The sequence below is a fragment of the Hemitrygon akajei genome, chromosome 3 (genome assembly GCF_048418815.1).
Source record: "Hemitrygon akajei chromosome 3, sHemAka1.3, whole genome shotgun sequence".
NCBI lineage: Eukaryota > Metazoa > Chordata > Chondrichthyes > Myliobatiformes > Dasyatidae > Hemitrygon > Hemitrygon akajei.
In genome coordinates, this window is record NC_133126.1 from 191,699,437 (window position 1) to 191,712,673 (window position 13,237).

General features: G+C 43.3%; 1 protein-coding gene across 1 annotated transcript in view; it reads left to right on the top strand.

Annotated features, from left to right (window-relative positions):
- Window positions 1-13,237, top strand: part of LOC140725762 (rho guanine nucleotide exchange factor 26-like) — a 202,796-nt gene that overhangs the window by 26,334 nt on the left and 163,225 nt on the right. Inside the window, exons 3-4 of the mRNA XM_073041639.1 lie at window positions 300-348; window positions 12,851-13,002. Of these exons, the coding sequence (XP_072897740.1) occupies window positions 300-348; window positions 12,851-13,002 (201 nt within the window). The remainder of the gene's footprint in view (window positions 1-299; window positions 349-12,850; window positions 13,003-13,237) is intronic.

The window sequence follows — 13,237 nt, forward strand, 5'->3', positions numbered from 1 at the left end:
GTATGGAGGCTTGAGATGCAGGTCGATAGGACTGGGCAGATTAATAGTTTGCTATGGACTAGATGGGCAGATTGGCCTGTTTCAGTGGCTCTGTCTGGCTCTTGCACTTTATTCTGCATTAGTAGTGTTTTGCCTTGTTCTGCCTCAATGCACAATGTAACGATATGATTCATATAAACAGTATGCAAGGCAGGCTTTCCACTGTGATAGTATTAAACCATTTCCATTACCCTGTGTAGTGGAGTAAACTATCATCGATCCTAAATACTAACCATCTTTTTCTCTCCTTTTGTGGAAAGGAACAAGAAAAGAAGCAACTGACGATCCAGGGGCCATTCGACGGAAAAGGTAATTGTCAGTCTTTGTGTGTGGTTCTTCATTGGTGCTGTGAGTGCCGGCTGGGAAATGAATCTGAGGGTTGTATATGGTGACATATACATACTGTACTTTGGTATCTACTTTGATCATTGAGATACTTCAGTGATTCGCCCTCCCAGCACTTAAACCAGTCAATCTTTGCACGTTGTTCTTGCAATCCTGCAGAAAGCACTCATCCTTGTATCACCATTTGGATCCAATCCCAAAGATCTGAGTGTGTCATTTGTGGACACACCAGTGCCACGTAAGCGCTCACACTTTCTTCTTCTTATTGCCATCAAGCAGGAGGTACAGGAGCCTTTAGGTCCCACATCACCAGCTTCAGGAACAAGTACTACCTTTCAATCATCAGGCTCCTGAACCAACGTGGATAACTTCTCTCACCTTAACATCAAACTGATTCCACAACCTTTCAACTTTCAAGGATCCTACAACTCATGTTGCCAGTATTAACTGATCTATATCTGTATTTGCACAGTTTGTCTCTTCTTTTGCACATTGGTTGCTTGTCAGTCTTTGTGTGTAGTTTTTCAATGATTCTATTGTACTTCTTAGTTCTACTGTGAATGCCTGCGAGAAAATGAACTTCCAGCTAGTATATGGTGACATGTACATACTTTGATAATAAATTTACTTTGGATTGGCACTCCCTCCTTTTGTATGCCTGATTAACAGGGCCCGATTCCTCACGGCAGGAATTGAGGAGAGTTGGTTAATGATTGTTAACTGAGTAAATGCTGACTGTTCAGGCAACATAGCTGAGCTGATGCACTACTGCAGTGCTGAGGGAGAGTTGTAGTATCAGGGGTAGTATCCTTCAGAAGACATGTTCAGCTGCTGCTCTCTCAGAAGAACATTATGATCGTAGAAATTTGCCCTTATGATCAGAGGGTGAAGAGTATTTGCTCTCACTCAAGAAGGATTGATGGGCCAGATGGCCTAAATTTTGATCCTATCTCTTACGATCATATAATCTCACGCTATAGCAACAATTATTGCTTTGGAGTCACGGGAACTTACAAAGATTACCTTTATTTGTTGTGCGCACATTGAAGCATACAGCGCAATACGTCATTTGCATCAAATTAAATCAGTGAGGATTGTGCTGAGCAAGTGCTGCCACACTTCCGGGACTAACATAGCATGCCTGTCATATACTAACACCAGTCTGAACATCCTTGGAATGTGGGAGGAAAGTGGAGCGGCTGGGGGAAACCCACACGGTCAATGGGAGAAGGTACAGACAGCAGCGGGAATTGAACCCCGATCGGTGATCACTGGCAATGTAGAGTGATTGCACTAAATTCTCTGTTACTGTGCCATCCCAGAATTAACTTTTGTGCTCTGTAATAAGGGAAGAATGTAACATCGGAGCAGATAGTTGCTGGTCTCATTGTAGGAATGACCTCCCTCTCCCTCGACAGAGAGAGAGAACCTGTCTGAGACCATAGTTTTTGATGAACTGTGGATCAAGGTCTCTTTGGGGCACTCCAGCTGTTGCATGCATAGTTGTGGAGTGGGGGGGGGGTCAGTGCTTCTGCTAGTGCATGTGGGGGGGGGTTGGGTCGATGCTGTTTGTGCAAGGGGAGGGCGCGGGGAGGCTTCGGCATTTTAATGTTTCTGTCATTCATTCTATGGGGTTTCTTGTTTCGTGGATGCCTGTGAAGAGAAAGAATTTCAGGTTGTTCACTGTATACATTCTCTGATATTAAAATGAACCTTTGAACTTGACAACCCATGTTACATCTGTGAGCAAAGCTAAGTATTTTGGGACGTCCACAGAGGTATGTACTCAATAAATGCTTGTTCCTTTTAATCCTTAGAAGGCCAGTAGGGTTCAAAGTAATTTTGTTATCAAGGTATATTTATGTCACTATGTAGAGTGAGGTAGAAATTTCCAGAAATTCGCCCCTCTGCGAATGAAATTCAAGCACGTCTACATCTAAAATGACTACCCACTTATCTTGCAACTCTACCCCCTCATTCGAGACAGTGAAACATTCTCAGCATCTACCTGTCTTGTCCTTTTATGACTTTATTATGTATGTTTCAATATGATATAAATTTTACTTTGAACTTTGATTACCCCTCATCTAAACTCCAAAAAATACCATTCCAAATGTATTAGTTGTATGCAAATTTATTAGGACACGACTTCAGGATTGAAGGACGTCTTTCAGAACTGAGATGCGGAGAAATTACTTTAGTCAGAGGGCGGTAAATCTGTGGAATTTGTTGCCACGAGCGGCTGTGGAGGCCGAGTCATTGGGTGTATTTAAGGCAGAGATGGATAGGTTCTTGATTAGTCAGGGCATCAAAGGGTATGGGGTGAAAGCAGGGGAGTGAGGATTGAATGGCAGAACAGACTTGAGGGGCCGAATGGCCTACTTCTGCTTCTATGTCTTATGGTCTTACAACCCTGAGATTTGTTTTCTTGTGGGCATGTGCAATAAAGCTATAGATTATTAAGTGTAACAGATCGATGAAAGACCACACTAATTTGGGTACTAAAGGACATCAAATGGTCTGAATACAAAAAGAAATAACAACAATAATTATTGCGAAACATGAGATTAAGTGTCCTTGAAAGTGAGCCCGTGGGATGTGGCTAAGTGTTAATAATGTGGCTATAATGTGCGGTGAGGTCCAGGTCTCTGCTGGGAACAACAGGCCCCCAGTCCTCGGGATCGCATTGCTGATGGCCGTTGGCGGGGCCGTCTTAATACGCTCAGCAGAGGATGGTGCTTGGAGAAGCTGTGCCGGAGGGGATGGTCGTCGGCTCGGAGGTTCGACGGACTCGGAGTCCGCTGCGGTCAGGTTGCTTTCTGTGTGTGCTGCGTCTGCGAGGCTGGGTTCGATGGAGCTTTCATTGTGTGCTGCGTCTGCGAGGCTGTCGGGCGGCATCATGGAAGTCCATAGCAGGGATATTCCCTTCTGCCGCCAGCGTGGGATGGCGAGTCTGTCGGGACCCTGGGGACTTGTGGAAACTGTGTGGTGATTTCTTTTGAACTTATAGTCCTTTAACATCTTTGGACTATTTTTACTGTGCACATAGTCTGTTTATTTTTTATCAATTATGCTATTGTTTGCACTGTAGTAACAATGTGGTTTTGTGCAGGTCTTGTAGCTTTAGTTTTTGGCTTTGGAGCTCCTTTCCGGGGAACGCGCTAAGATGGTAGCATGATATTAATACGCAGCAGCCTCTCCGGACTCTGGATTGGGGATTGCCAAACATTATGTGGATTTTCTGGTGTAGTCTGTTTTGTCATATGCTTTTGTGATATCATTCTGGAGGAATGTTGTCTCATATTTTAACTGCATTGTATTTGTGGTTTCTAAATGACAATAAACTGAATCTGATAAGAAGGTAAGGCATAGGAGCAGAATTACGCCGCTTACCTTATCGAGTCAGCCATTCCATCGTGGCTGAAGAGGGCCATAGGAGCGTATAACGACAGCATCAGTATGATGGAAACAGATTCATGATCCAGTTGGATGAAGATACCGAAAGAAACATTGCAAATATTTGTTCATTATGTGCCATGACGTATGGCATGGGTGATTATGGTCTTTTCACGTTGATTGTTTTTGGCAAATTTTTCTACAGAAGTGGTTTGCCACTGTCCTCTGGCCAGTGTCTCTACATGATGGGCGACCCCTATCTTGAGACACTGCCTCTTGAAGATGTCGTCGGTGGTGGTTAGTGTTGTGCCCGTGATGGAGCTTGCTGTGTGTACTGTGTTGTGGTCTGGAGTACTGAAGAAGGGTGTCGTCCCAAAACATTGACTACTCATTTCCATCGATGCTGCCTGACTTGCTCAGTTCCTCCAGTATTTTGTGTGTGTTGCCTTGGTCTGGAGGAACATTGTTTTGTTTGGTGGTATACATACATAAGATTGTAATGACAACAAACTTGAACAACCCTCTGCAGCCTCTTGCGATCTTGTGCATTTCAGTTTTAAAATGTAATAGCATTACCTTCTTTTGCAAACAATATGTATGAACAGGCTCTTGTTTATATTGGAGCCAGTGACCCTTTTAATGGTGGCACCTTCAGTCTCCAAGGCAGAAACCCATTAATTTGTACGTCTCACTAACTATTGACTACCTGTGTCAGGTCCAAGAATCAGGTACTCTGTGTTCTCTTCAGTATAACTCACACAGGAAATTCAGCGATGATGAACTGACATATATGCACAGGGCACACATCCAATGTTAGCAGCTAGTATCAATTTGTTCCTTATCATTTGATCAATGCAGGTTTTAAAGTGAATGGTTCCTCTTACAATGACACCCTTTGTTACTGCTGATGATTCAGTCTCCTTTTGTTGCCCTCTTTTTGTTCACAGGAGAATTAAAAATGATTCAGTCATAGAATCGTAGAGAGGGACAGCACAGAAACAGGCCCTTCAGTCCATCTAATCCATGCCAAAACCATTTAAACTACCTACTCCCATCAACCTGCAATACCCCTACCATCCAAACTTCGTTTAAACATTGAAATCGAGCTTGGATACACCACTTGCACTGGCAGCTCATTCCACACTCTTATGGCCCTCTGAGTGAAGAAGTTTCCCCTTATGTTCCCCTTGAACTTTTCATCTGTCACCCTTAACCCATGACCTCTGGTTGTAGTCCCACCCAACCTCAGTGGAAAAAGCTTGCTTGCATTTACCTGTCTTTAACCCTCATAGTTTTGTATACTTCTAACAAATCACCTCTCAATCTTCTTTGTTCCAAAGAATAAAGTGCTAACCTAATTCAATCTTTCCCTATAACTCAGGTCCTCCAGACCTGGCAACATCCTTGTAAATTTTCTCTGTACTCTTTGAACCTCATTTACACCTTTCCTGTAGGTAGGTGATCGAAACTGTACACCATACTCCAAATTAGAGTATTTTTTAAACCGCGGGACAACATTAGATATCCTCCAATCCTCTGGTACCTCTTCTGTCACTAAGGAAGATTTAAATATCTCTGCCATGTCCCTGGCAATTTCTGTACTTGCCTCCTCCCATAGGGTCTGAGGGAACAGCTTGTCAGGTCCTGGGGATTTATCTAACCTGATTAGCCTCAGGATAGCAAACACCTCCTCCTCTGTAATCTGTACAGAATCAATGAGGTTGATGCCACTTTGCCTCACTTCTGTAGACTCTGTGTCTGTCTCCTGAGTAACTACAGATTCAAAAAATTATTTAAGACCTCGCCCATCTATTTGGCTCCACACATGGATTACCATTCTGGTCTTCTAGAGGAACAATTTTGTCCCTTACAATCTTTTTGCTCTTAAAATATCCATAGAATCCCTTGGGATTTTCCCTCACCTTGTCTGCTAGCGCAACTTTATGCCTTCGTTTAGCCCTCCTGATTTCTATTTTAAGTGTTCTTTTGCATTTCTTATACTCCATGAGCGCCTCGTTTGGACGTACCTGCTATGCACCTCCTTCTTTTTCTCTCTGAACTTGTGCCTCAACATCTCTTGAAAACCAAAGTTCCTTACGCTTGTTATCTTTACCTTTTATTCTGACCGATGCATACAAGCTTTGTACTGTCAAAATTTCATCTTTGAAGGCCTCCCACTTACCTTTGCCAGAAAGCAGCCTGACCCGATCCACACTTGGCAGATCATTACTGATACCATCAAAATTGCTTTTTCGCCAATTTGGAATCTCAGCCCGCGGACCAGACCTACCTTTTTGCCTACTTTGAAACTAATTGTATTGTGATCACTGGGTACAAAGTGATCCTACACAAACTTCAGTCACCTGCCCTGTCTCATTCCCAAAAAGCAGATCCAGTATTGTACATTCTGTCATTGGGACTTCTACTTACTGATGAAGGAAACTTTCCTTAACGTATTTGACAAAGTCTATCCTATGTGATCCTTTTACAGTATGGGTTTGCCAGTCAATACGTGGAAAGTGAAAATAACCTCCTTATAACAGCCTTATGTTTCTTGCAGCATTCTGTGCTCACTTTACAAATTTGTTCCTGTAATTCTGGCAGATTTTTGGGTGGTCTGTAATCTAGCCCCACTAACGTGGTCATACCTTTTTTTTAAAATTTCAGTTCCACCCATAACACTTCACTAAATGAGTTCTCCAGTCTGTCCTGACAGAGCACTGCTGTGGCACTTTCTCTGACTAGTAACGCCACCACGCCTCCTTTAATCCCTCCTGCAGTGACACATCTAAAACGGTCCACCTTTAATCTGCCGTCTCCTTTTGAATTTAACTAGTCCCACTCCCTTTCGATAATTAATACATTTTTCAAGGACTTTACGACTCATATTCTTGGTATTATTCATTTAGTAACATTCACAGAACAACCTAGAGCATTGCCACACAGGAACAGGCATTCCCGCCCACAATGCTGTGTCAAACAATTAAATTAATAATCAAATGGCCAAGTAAATTAAATCCTTCAATTTTCCTCACATTCATGTGCCTATCTAAACAGATCTTAATTGTTCATAATATATTTGCCCCTTCTACTGCCCCAGGCAGCACATTCCAAGCACCCACAACACTCTGTGTGGAAAAAAAAACTTGCCCTTCACATTGACTTTGAAATTACCTCCTTTCATCTTAATAACATGCCCTCTGGTTTTAGACAGTTCAACTCTAGGAAGAAAGATACTGTCTGTCTAATTTGTCTATGCCTCTCTTAATTTTTGTAACTATCAGAGCCCCCGTCGCTCAAGAGAAAGCAACCCAGGTTTGTCTAACCTCTCTTTATAGCACATTCCCTCAAACCAGGCAGCATGCTTGCACCATCTGCAGAGCCTCAACATCTTTCCTTTAATGGAGCGACCAGAAAAGTATGCAAGAATCCAGAAGCAGCCTTAGAGTTTTATAAAACTGCAACCTAACTTCCTGACTTTTGAACTCAGTGCCTCGACTAATAAAGGCAAGCTTGCCATATGCCTTCTTAACCACCCTATCAACCTGTGTAGCCACTTTCAGGGAGCTATGAACTTAGATCCTAAGATCCCTCTGCTCATCAGCACTGTTAAGGGTTTTGCTGTTAAAAGTGTTCTGCCTTTTTACACTTGACTTACCAAGGTGCAAAACTTCACCTTTGTCCAGGTTAGACTCCATCTGCCATTTCTCTGCCCATATCTGTGGCTGATCTATATCCTCCTGTGATCTTTGCCAGTCAGTCATCTACCCTATCCACACCACCACCAATCTTTGTGTCATCTTTAAACTTATGAACTCACCCATCTACCTCTTTACCCAGGTCATTTATGTACATCACAAACAATGAGTGCCCAGTACAGATCCCCCGTGGAACATCATTAACCTCTGACCTCCAGCTAGAACAAGTCTCTTCGACCACCACCTTCTGTCTTCCATGGGCAAGCCATTTTGAATCCAAACAGCCAGCTCACCATTGATTCCATATATATTAACCTTGATGAGCTATCCGTGAGGGTCCTTGTCTATACTAAAATCTATGTAGGCAACATTCTCAGCTTTGTCAATCACTCACATCACCACATCAAAAAAAATCAATCAAGTTACTAAGACACAGCTCTCCCCTCACAGAACCATGCTGGCAATCCTTAATTAGGCCGTGGTTTTCCAAATACAGAAAAGGAGGTACCTCATGTCCCTGATAAAGAGGCCTCTGAGTGTATGTCTATGGTCTTCTTCTGCAGTAGGCAATCCACTTCAAGGTTTGACACATCGGTGCGCAGAAGATCATCTCTGAACGCACAATGTTAAAGCACGTGGTTATTTGAGTTACTGTTACCTTCCTGTCAGCTTGAACCCTTCCAGCATTCTCCTCTGACTTCTCTCATTAACAAGGAGTTTTTGCCCACAGAACTGTTGCTTGCTGTTTTTATTTTTGTTCTTTGCTCATTCCTCTGTGAACTCTAGAGACTTGTGAAAATCCCGGGAGATCAGCAGTTTCTGAGATACTCAGACCCTGTCTGGCAACAGCAATCATTTCATGGTCAGAGTCACTTAGATCATATTTCTTCCCCATTCTGATGTTTGGTCTGGACGACAACTGAACCTCTTGACCATGTCTGCATGCTTTTATGCATTGAGTTGTTGCCACGTGGTTGGCTGATTAGATATTTGCAGTGATGAGCAGCTGTACTTAATAAAGTGGCCACTGAGAGTCATGTATTTGAAATCTATCATTGAATCTGTTTGGTCAGATCATATCAACTTGTTGCATTAGGTAAACTACCTTCATCTCACCAGATTCGTGAAGCACTGCAGTGTGAAGATGTCTTCACTGGTTGGAGGGTTGTGCTGAGTCAGTGATCCCCTGTAGTAAAGTTCTTGGCTAATGTCTCTTCCCTTGGCCAATGGTCATTACATGAGCTATAGAGAGTCTTGACTAATGGCTTGACAAAAACCAATACACTCCCGTCATCTGGGAGCCAAGCCATAGTCTGTGTTAACAACCTTCCTTGATCTCTCTACCTCAGCTTCATAATTCTTCACTCGTTCAAGTTCAAGATTATTGTCATTCAACCATGTCTACCAGCAAGCAAAACAATGTTCCTCGGAGCTAAGGAACACAACATGGTAGGTATAACTCACTCGCAACACACAAAGTAATATTACCTCAAATAAAGTAACAAATAATAAGGTGTATTTATGACACAAGTTAAAAAATTAACAGTATTATGCGACTAGCACATTGTATATGATGAGACCTGGGCAGTGGCAGGAAGAAGCTGTTTCCCATTTTAACTCTTCTTGTCTTAATGCTGTAGTACCTCCTGCCTAATGGTAGGAGGTGAAAGAGATTGTTGGATGAATAGAGGGATCTTTAACAATGCCTAGGGCCCTGTTAATGCAGAGCACCTGATAAATATCTCAGAAGAGAGATACTGATGATCAGCAGATCTGGCAAGGTTTATAATCATAGTGTAATACAGCGTGGAAAAATGTTAATTGGTCCAACTCATCTACACTGACCACTGTTCTCACTAAACTGGTCCCATTTGCTTGCATTTTGTTCATTGCCCTCTTACAACTTTCCAATCCATGTATGTATCAAATTGCCCTTTGAATGATAAATGCAAGAGATTCTGCAGGTGCTGGAAATCTTGAGCAACACACACAAAATGCTGGAGGAACTCAGCAAGTCAGGCAGCATCTGTAGAGGGGAATAAACAGTTGACCTTTCAGGAGGTCTGGAAAAGAAGGGTCTCAGCCCAAAACGTCCACTCTCTTGAAAATTGTTCTTGTTATTTTCTGAAACCACATTTTCAGCGAGCTTCCACCTTCCACGTGAAGAAGTTGTCTCTCAGGTTCCTTTCAAATCTTTCCACACCAACACCAAGAGACATAAGAACAAAATTAGGTCATTCAGTCCATCTGATCTGCACTGCCTTTCAATATTTGATAGGTTTCAATCCCCTAAGAAAGTAGAGGAGCCTCAAGTCCCACACCACCAGTTTCAGAAATAGTTATTACCCTTTAACCATTAGGCTCCTGAACCCATGTGGAAAACTTCACTCACCTCGGTACGGAACTGATTCCACAGCCTATGGGCTCACTCTCAAGGACTCTGCAACTCATTTTCTCAATATTATTTATTACTTATTTATTCATTATTGTTATTTATTTTTGTATTTGTGCAGTTTGTCGCCCTTTGCACATTGCTTACTTGTCCATCTTTGTGTGTAGTTTTTCATTTGTTTCTTTGTATTGACTGTGAATATCTGTTAGGATCAGTCTCGGTGTAGTATATGGCGAAATTCTGGATATAAACTTTGATAACAAATTTACTTTGTTCTATGTTTGATGATATTAGAGTAAATTGTGAAACGTAGAATTTCCTTGGAACTTCTCTGTTCATTAGTTGTAGATGTATAGATGGGGCGGGGTGGAGAGAACAAGAAGAATTATGTGAGAGTGATAATTTGATTAATGAAGACTTTCCTAAAGCTGAAAAGAAGTTAAAAGGTTGGCACTGGGAAAGTAATGGGGAGGGCAGTCCAGGAGGTGGGGGTTGGGGGGCATCTAATTGAATAAAGTGATCACGTGAGGAGATCTCTCTGATTTATTCACTCCGAGTTGGCAGCCCTAGGCCAGGAGAGCTGCCTGAGTGTTGCCATGGCGCTAAACCTTCTTTAATTTAAATGAGTTCACAAGGAATCAGTTTCAACAGACTGTGGAAATGACAACTGAACATTGCTAGTCCTAACGTTCCTGGGTGCGCAAAGTCTTTTTTTAACCTTTTTTTTCCACTTGTGAAATTCTGGATGTCGGGGCGTCCCAGCGGAAGGAGGAGTGGAACTCATGTTAAGCGAGGTAGCATACTCACCACTGAATTATCAGCTCCAGAGACCTGTGAACGTAAACTTGGCTGACAGTCCAATACAGTATTGACGGAACACTGTGCTAGCAGAGATGTCATCTTTTAGCTAGGATCAGTAAGCCAAGGGTCGGTTTGCCCTCTGAATGGGAGGTACAGTAAACTCTTGGTGGTCTGCGTTGAAGTGGGGCAGGGTCACTCACCTTGCTGACACAAGGCATCGCAGATACCGGACGGAGTCTGGAGCCACGCCACGCACAAGATGCTGGAGGAACTCAGCAGGTCAGACAGCATCTTTGGGGAGGGGGGAAGTGGAGAGTCGATGTTTTTGGATCGATGCGGTTTATTCAGACTGTAAGACAGAGGGGAGATGGTCAATTAAAAAACAGGTCGTGGGGAAGAGGTGAAATGAGCTAGCAAGCAGTAGGTGATGGGCAGATGGGGAGGGCGAGTGGTAAAAGTGACAGGGACTGGCAGATGACAAAGTGCTGCAGATCGTAAACACAAGACGTCCTGCTGATGCTGGAAATCACGAGTAACACACACAGATGGAGCAGCACAGTGCCGTGGTGGTTACCACAATGTTTTACAGTGCAGCTGACACGGATTCAGTTCCCGCCCCTGCCTGGAAGGAGTTTGTACGTTCTTCCCCTGATCCTGTGGATTTCCCCAGGTGCTTCCGTTTCCTCCCACAGTCCAAAGCTGAACTGGTTGTTAGGTTGATGTGTCGTTATAAATTGTCCTGCGATTAGGCTAGGATAAATCGGGGGGTTGCTGGGCAGCGTGATTTGAGGGGCCGGGAGGGCCCTCAATAAATAAATAAACACAGCAGGTCAGGCAGCCTCTGTACAGGGGAATAAGCAGTCGATGTTTCAGCAGGTCAGGCAGCCTCTGTACAGGGGAATAAGCAGTCGGTGTTTCAGCAGGTCAGGCAGCCTCTGTACAGGGGAATAAGCAGTCGGTGTTTCAGCAGGTCAGGCAGCCTCTGTACAGGGGAATAAGCAGTCAATGTTTCAGCAGGTCAGGCAGCGTCTGTACAGGGGAATAAGCAGTCGATGTTTCAACAGGTCAGGCAGCGTCTGTACAGGGGAATAAGCAGTCGATGTTTCAACAGGTCAGGCAACCCCGGTACAGGGGAATAAACAGCCGATGTTTCAACAGGTCAGGCAGCATCTGTACAGGGGAATAAGCAGTCAATGTTTCAGACTAAGACCTGTCATGAGGAGAATAGAATCTTATACAAAAGGAAGGCAGAGCTTGTGGCCGAATAGTGGAAATAGGGTGAAGTGTGTTGGACATTTGGACTGTAGGAAAGCTTTTTCTTGGTCAACAATTTTTCATTCCAGTAACATCTCTGACAAAACAATTAACAAGTCTTTATCATGTTGATGGGAATAGGGGGCTAAATAACTGTGCAGATGGGCTATGGAGCTTACCACCCTGCATCCCTGATTGCTTTTCGGAAAATTTTATTTGTTTTATTTAGAGATTCAGCGTGGGAACAGGCCCCTCTGCCGCAATGAGCTGTACCGCTCAGCAGCCCAGCTGCTTAACGCTAGCCTCAATACAGGACAAATTGCAATGAGCAGTTAACTTAGTAACTCGTATGTTTGTGGACTGTGGGAGGAAACCAGTGCACCCAGTGGAAGCTCACGCAGTCTTGGAGAGGATGTACAAACTTCTTAGAGATGGCGTTGGAATTGTACTCCATTTTCTGGAACACCCGAGCCGTAATAACGTTGAGCTAGCATGCATAGACACGTGTGAAGTTTGTGCACCTTTCTACCATCAGGCTGTAGATTCAGATGCATAAAGACAGGAACGGTCTGGATGGGAAATATCTCCTTCCCTCAGATCATTAGGCTTCTGAATTCTCTGCCCCATCACTTTTGAAGTGTCACCGGATAATTTGTATTGTATCTTAACAATATTTAATTTATGCCCTTTACTGTATCTAATGTGTAATTCTTACTTTCCAAAGTTATTGTGTGCTACATAGGTGTTATGTGTACTACTGTGCTTTACACCCTGGCTCAGAGAAACGTCGTCTCATTTGGCGGTATAGTGCCCTTTATAGTTAAATGGCATAAACTTGACTTGACCTGAAGTGTTGAATCTGTTAAAAGTTGCAGTCCAAGTGCATGTCATTCTGTCTTCTAAATACCCTTTGATTTGATTGCAGAAAATGCGGTTCTATATCAGAACTATAAGGAGAAGGCACTGACTCTGAATAACGGGGACTCGGATGAAGATTTGGATCAAAATGTCCAGTCGGAGGAGAAGATTGTTGTGCAGTTTAAGCCAATTCGCTCTTCCTGGAGCCAACTCTCTGTGGTAGGAGGATTAAACTAACTCCGCATTGCTGTGAATGCCAGAGTCCTAGAGCAAAAATAAGCCCTTTGGCCCATCTCATTAGTGCTGACCAAATTAGTTGCATTTGCCTGTGTGCTTGGTCCATATCATATCATTTCAGAGGTTTTTTCAACATTTGCACGTGTACCCGCCTCTACCCCTTGGGTCCCACAGGTTCAGGAACAATCATCACTTTACAACCATCAGGCTTTTGAAC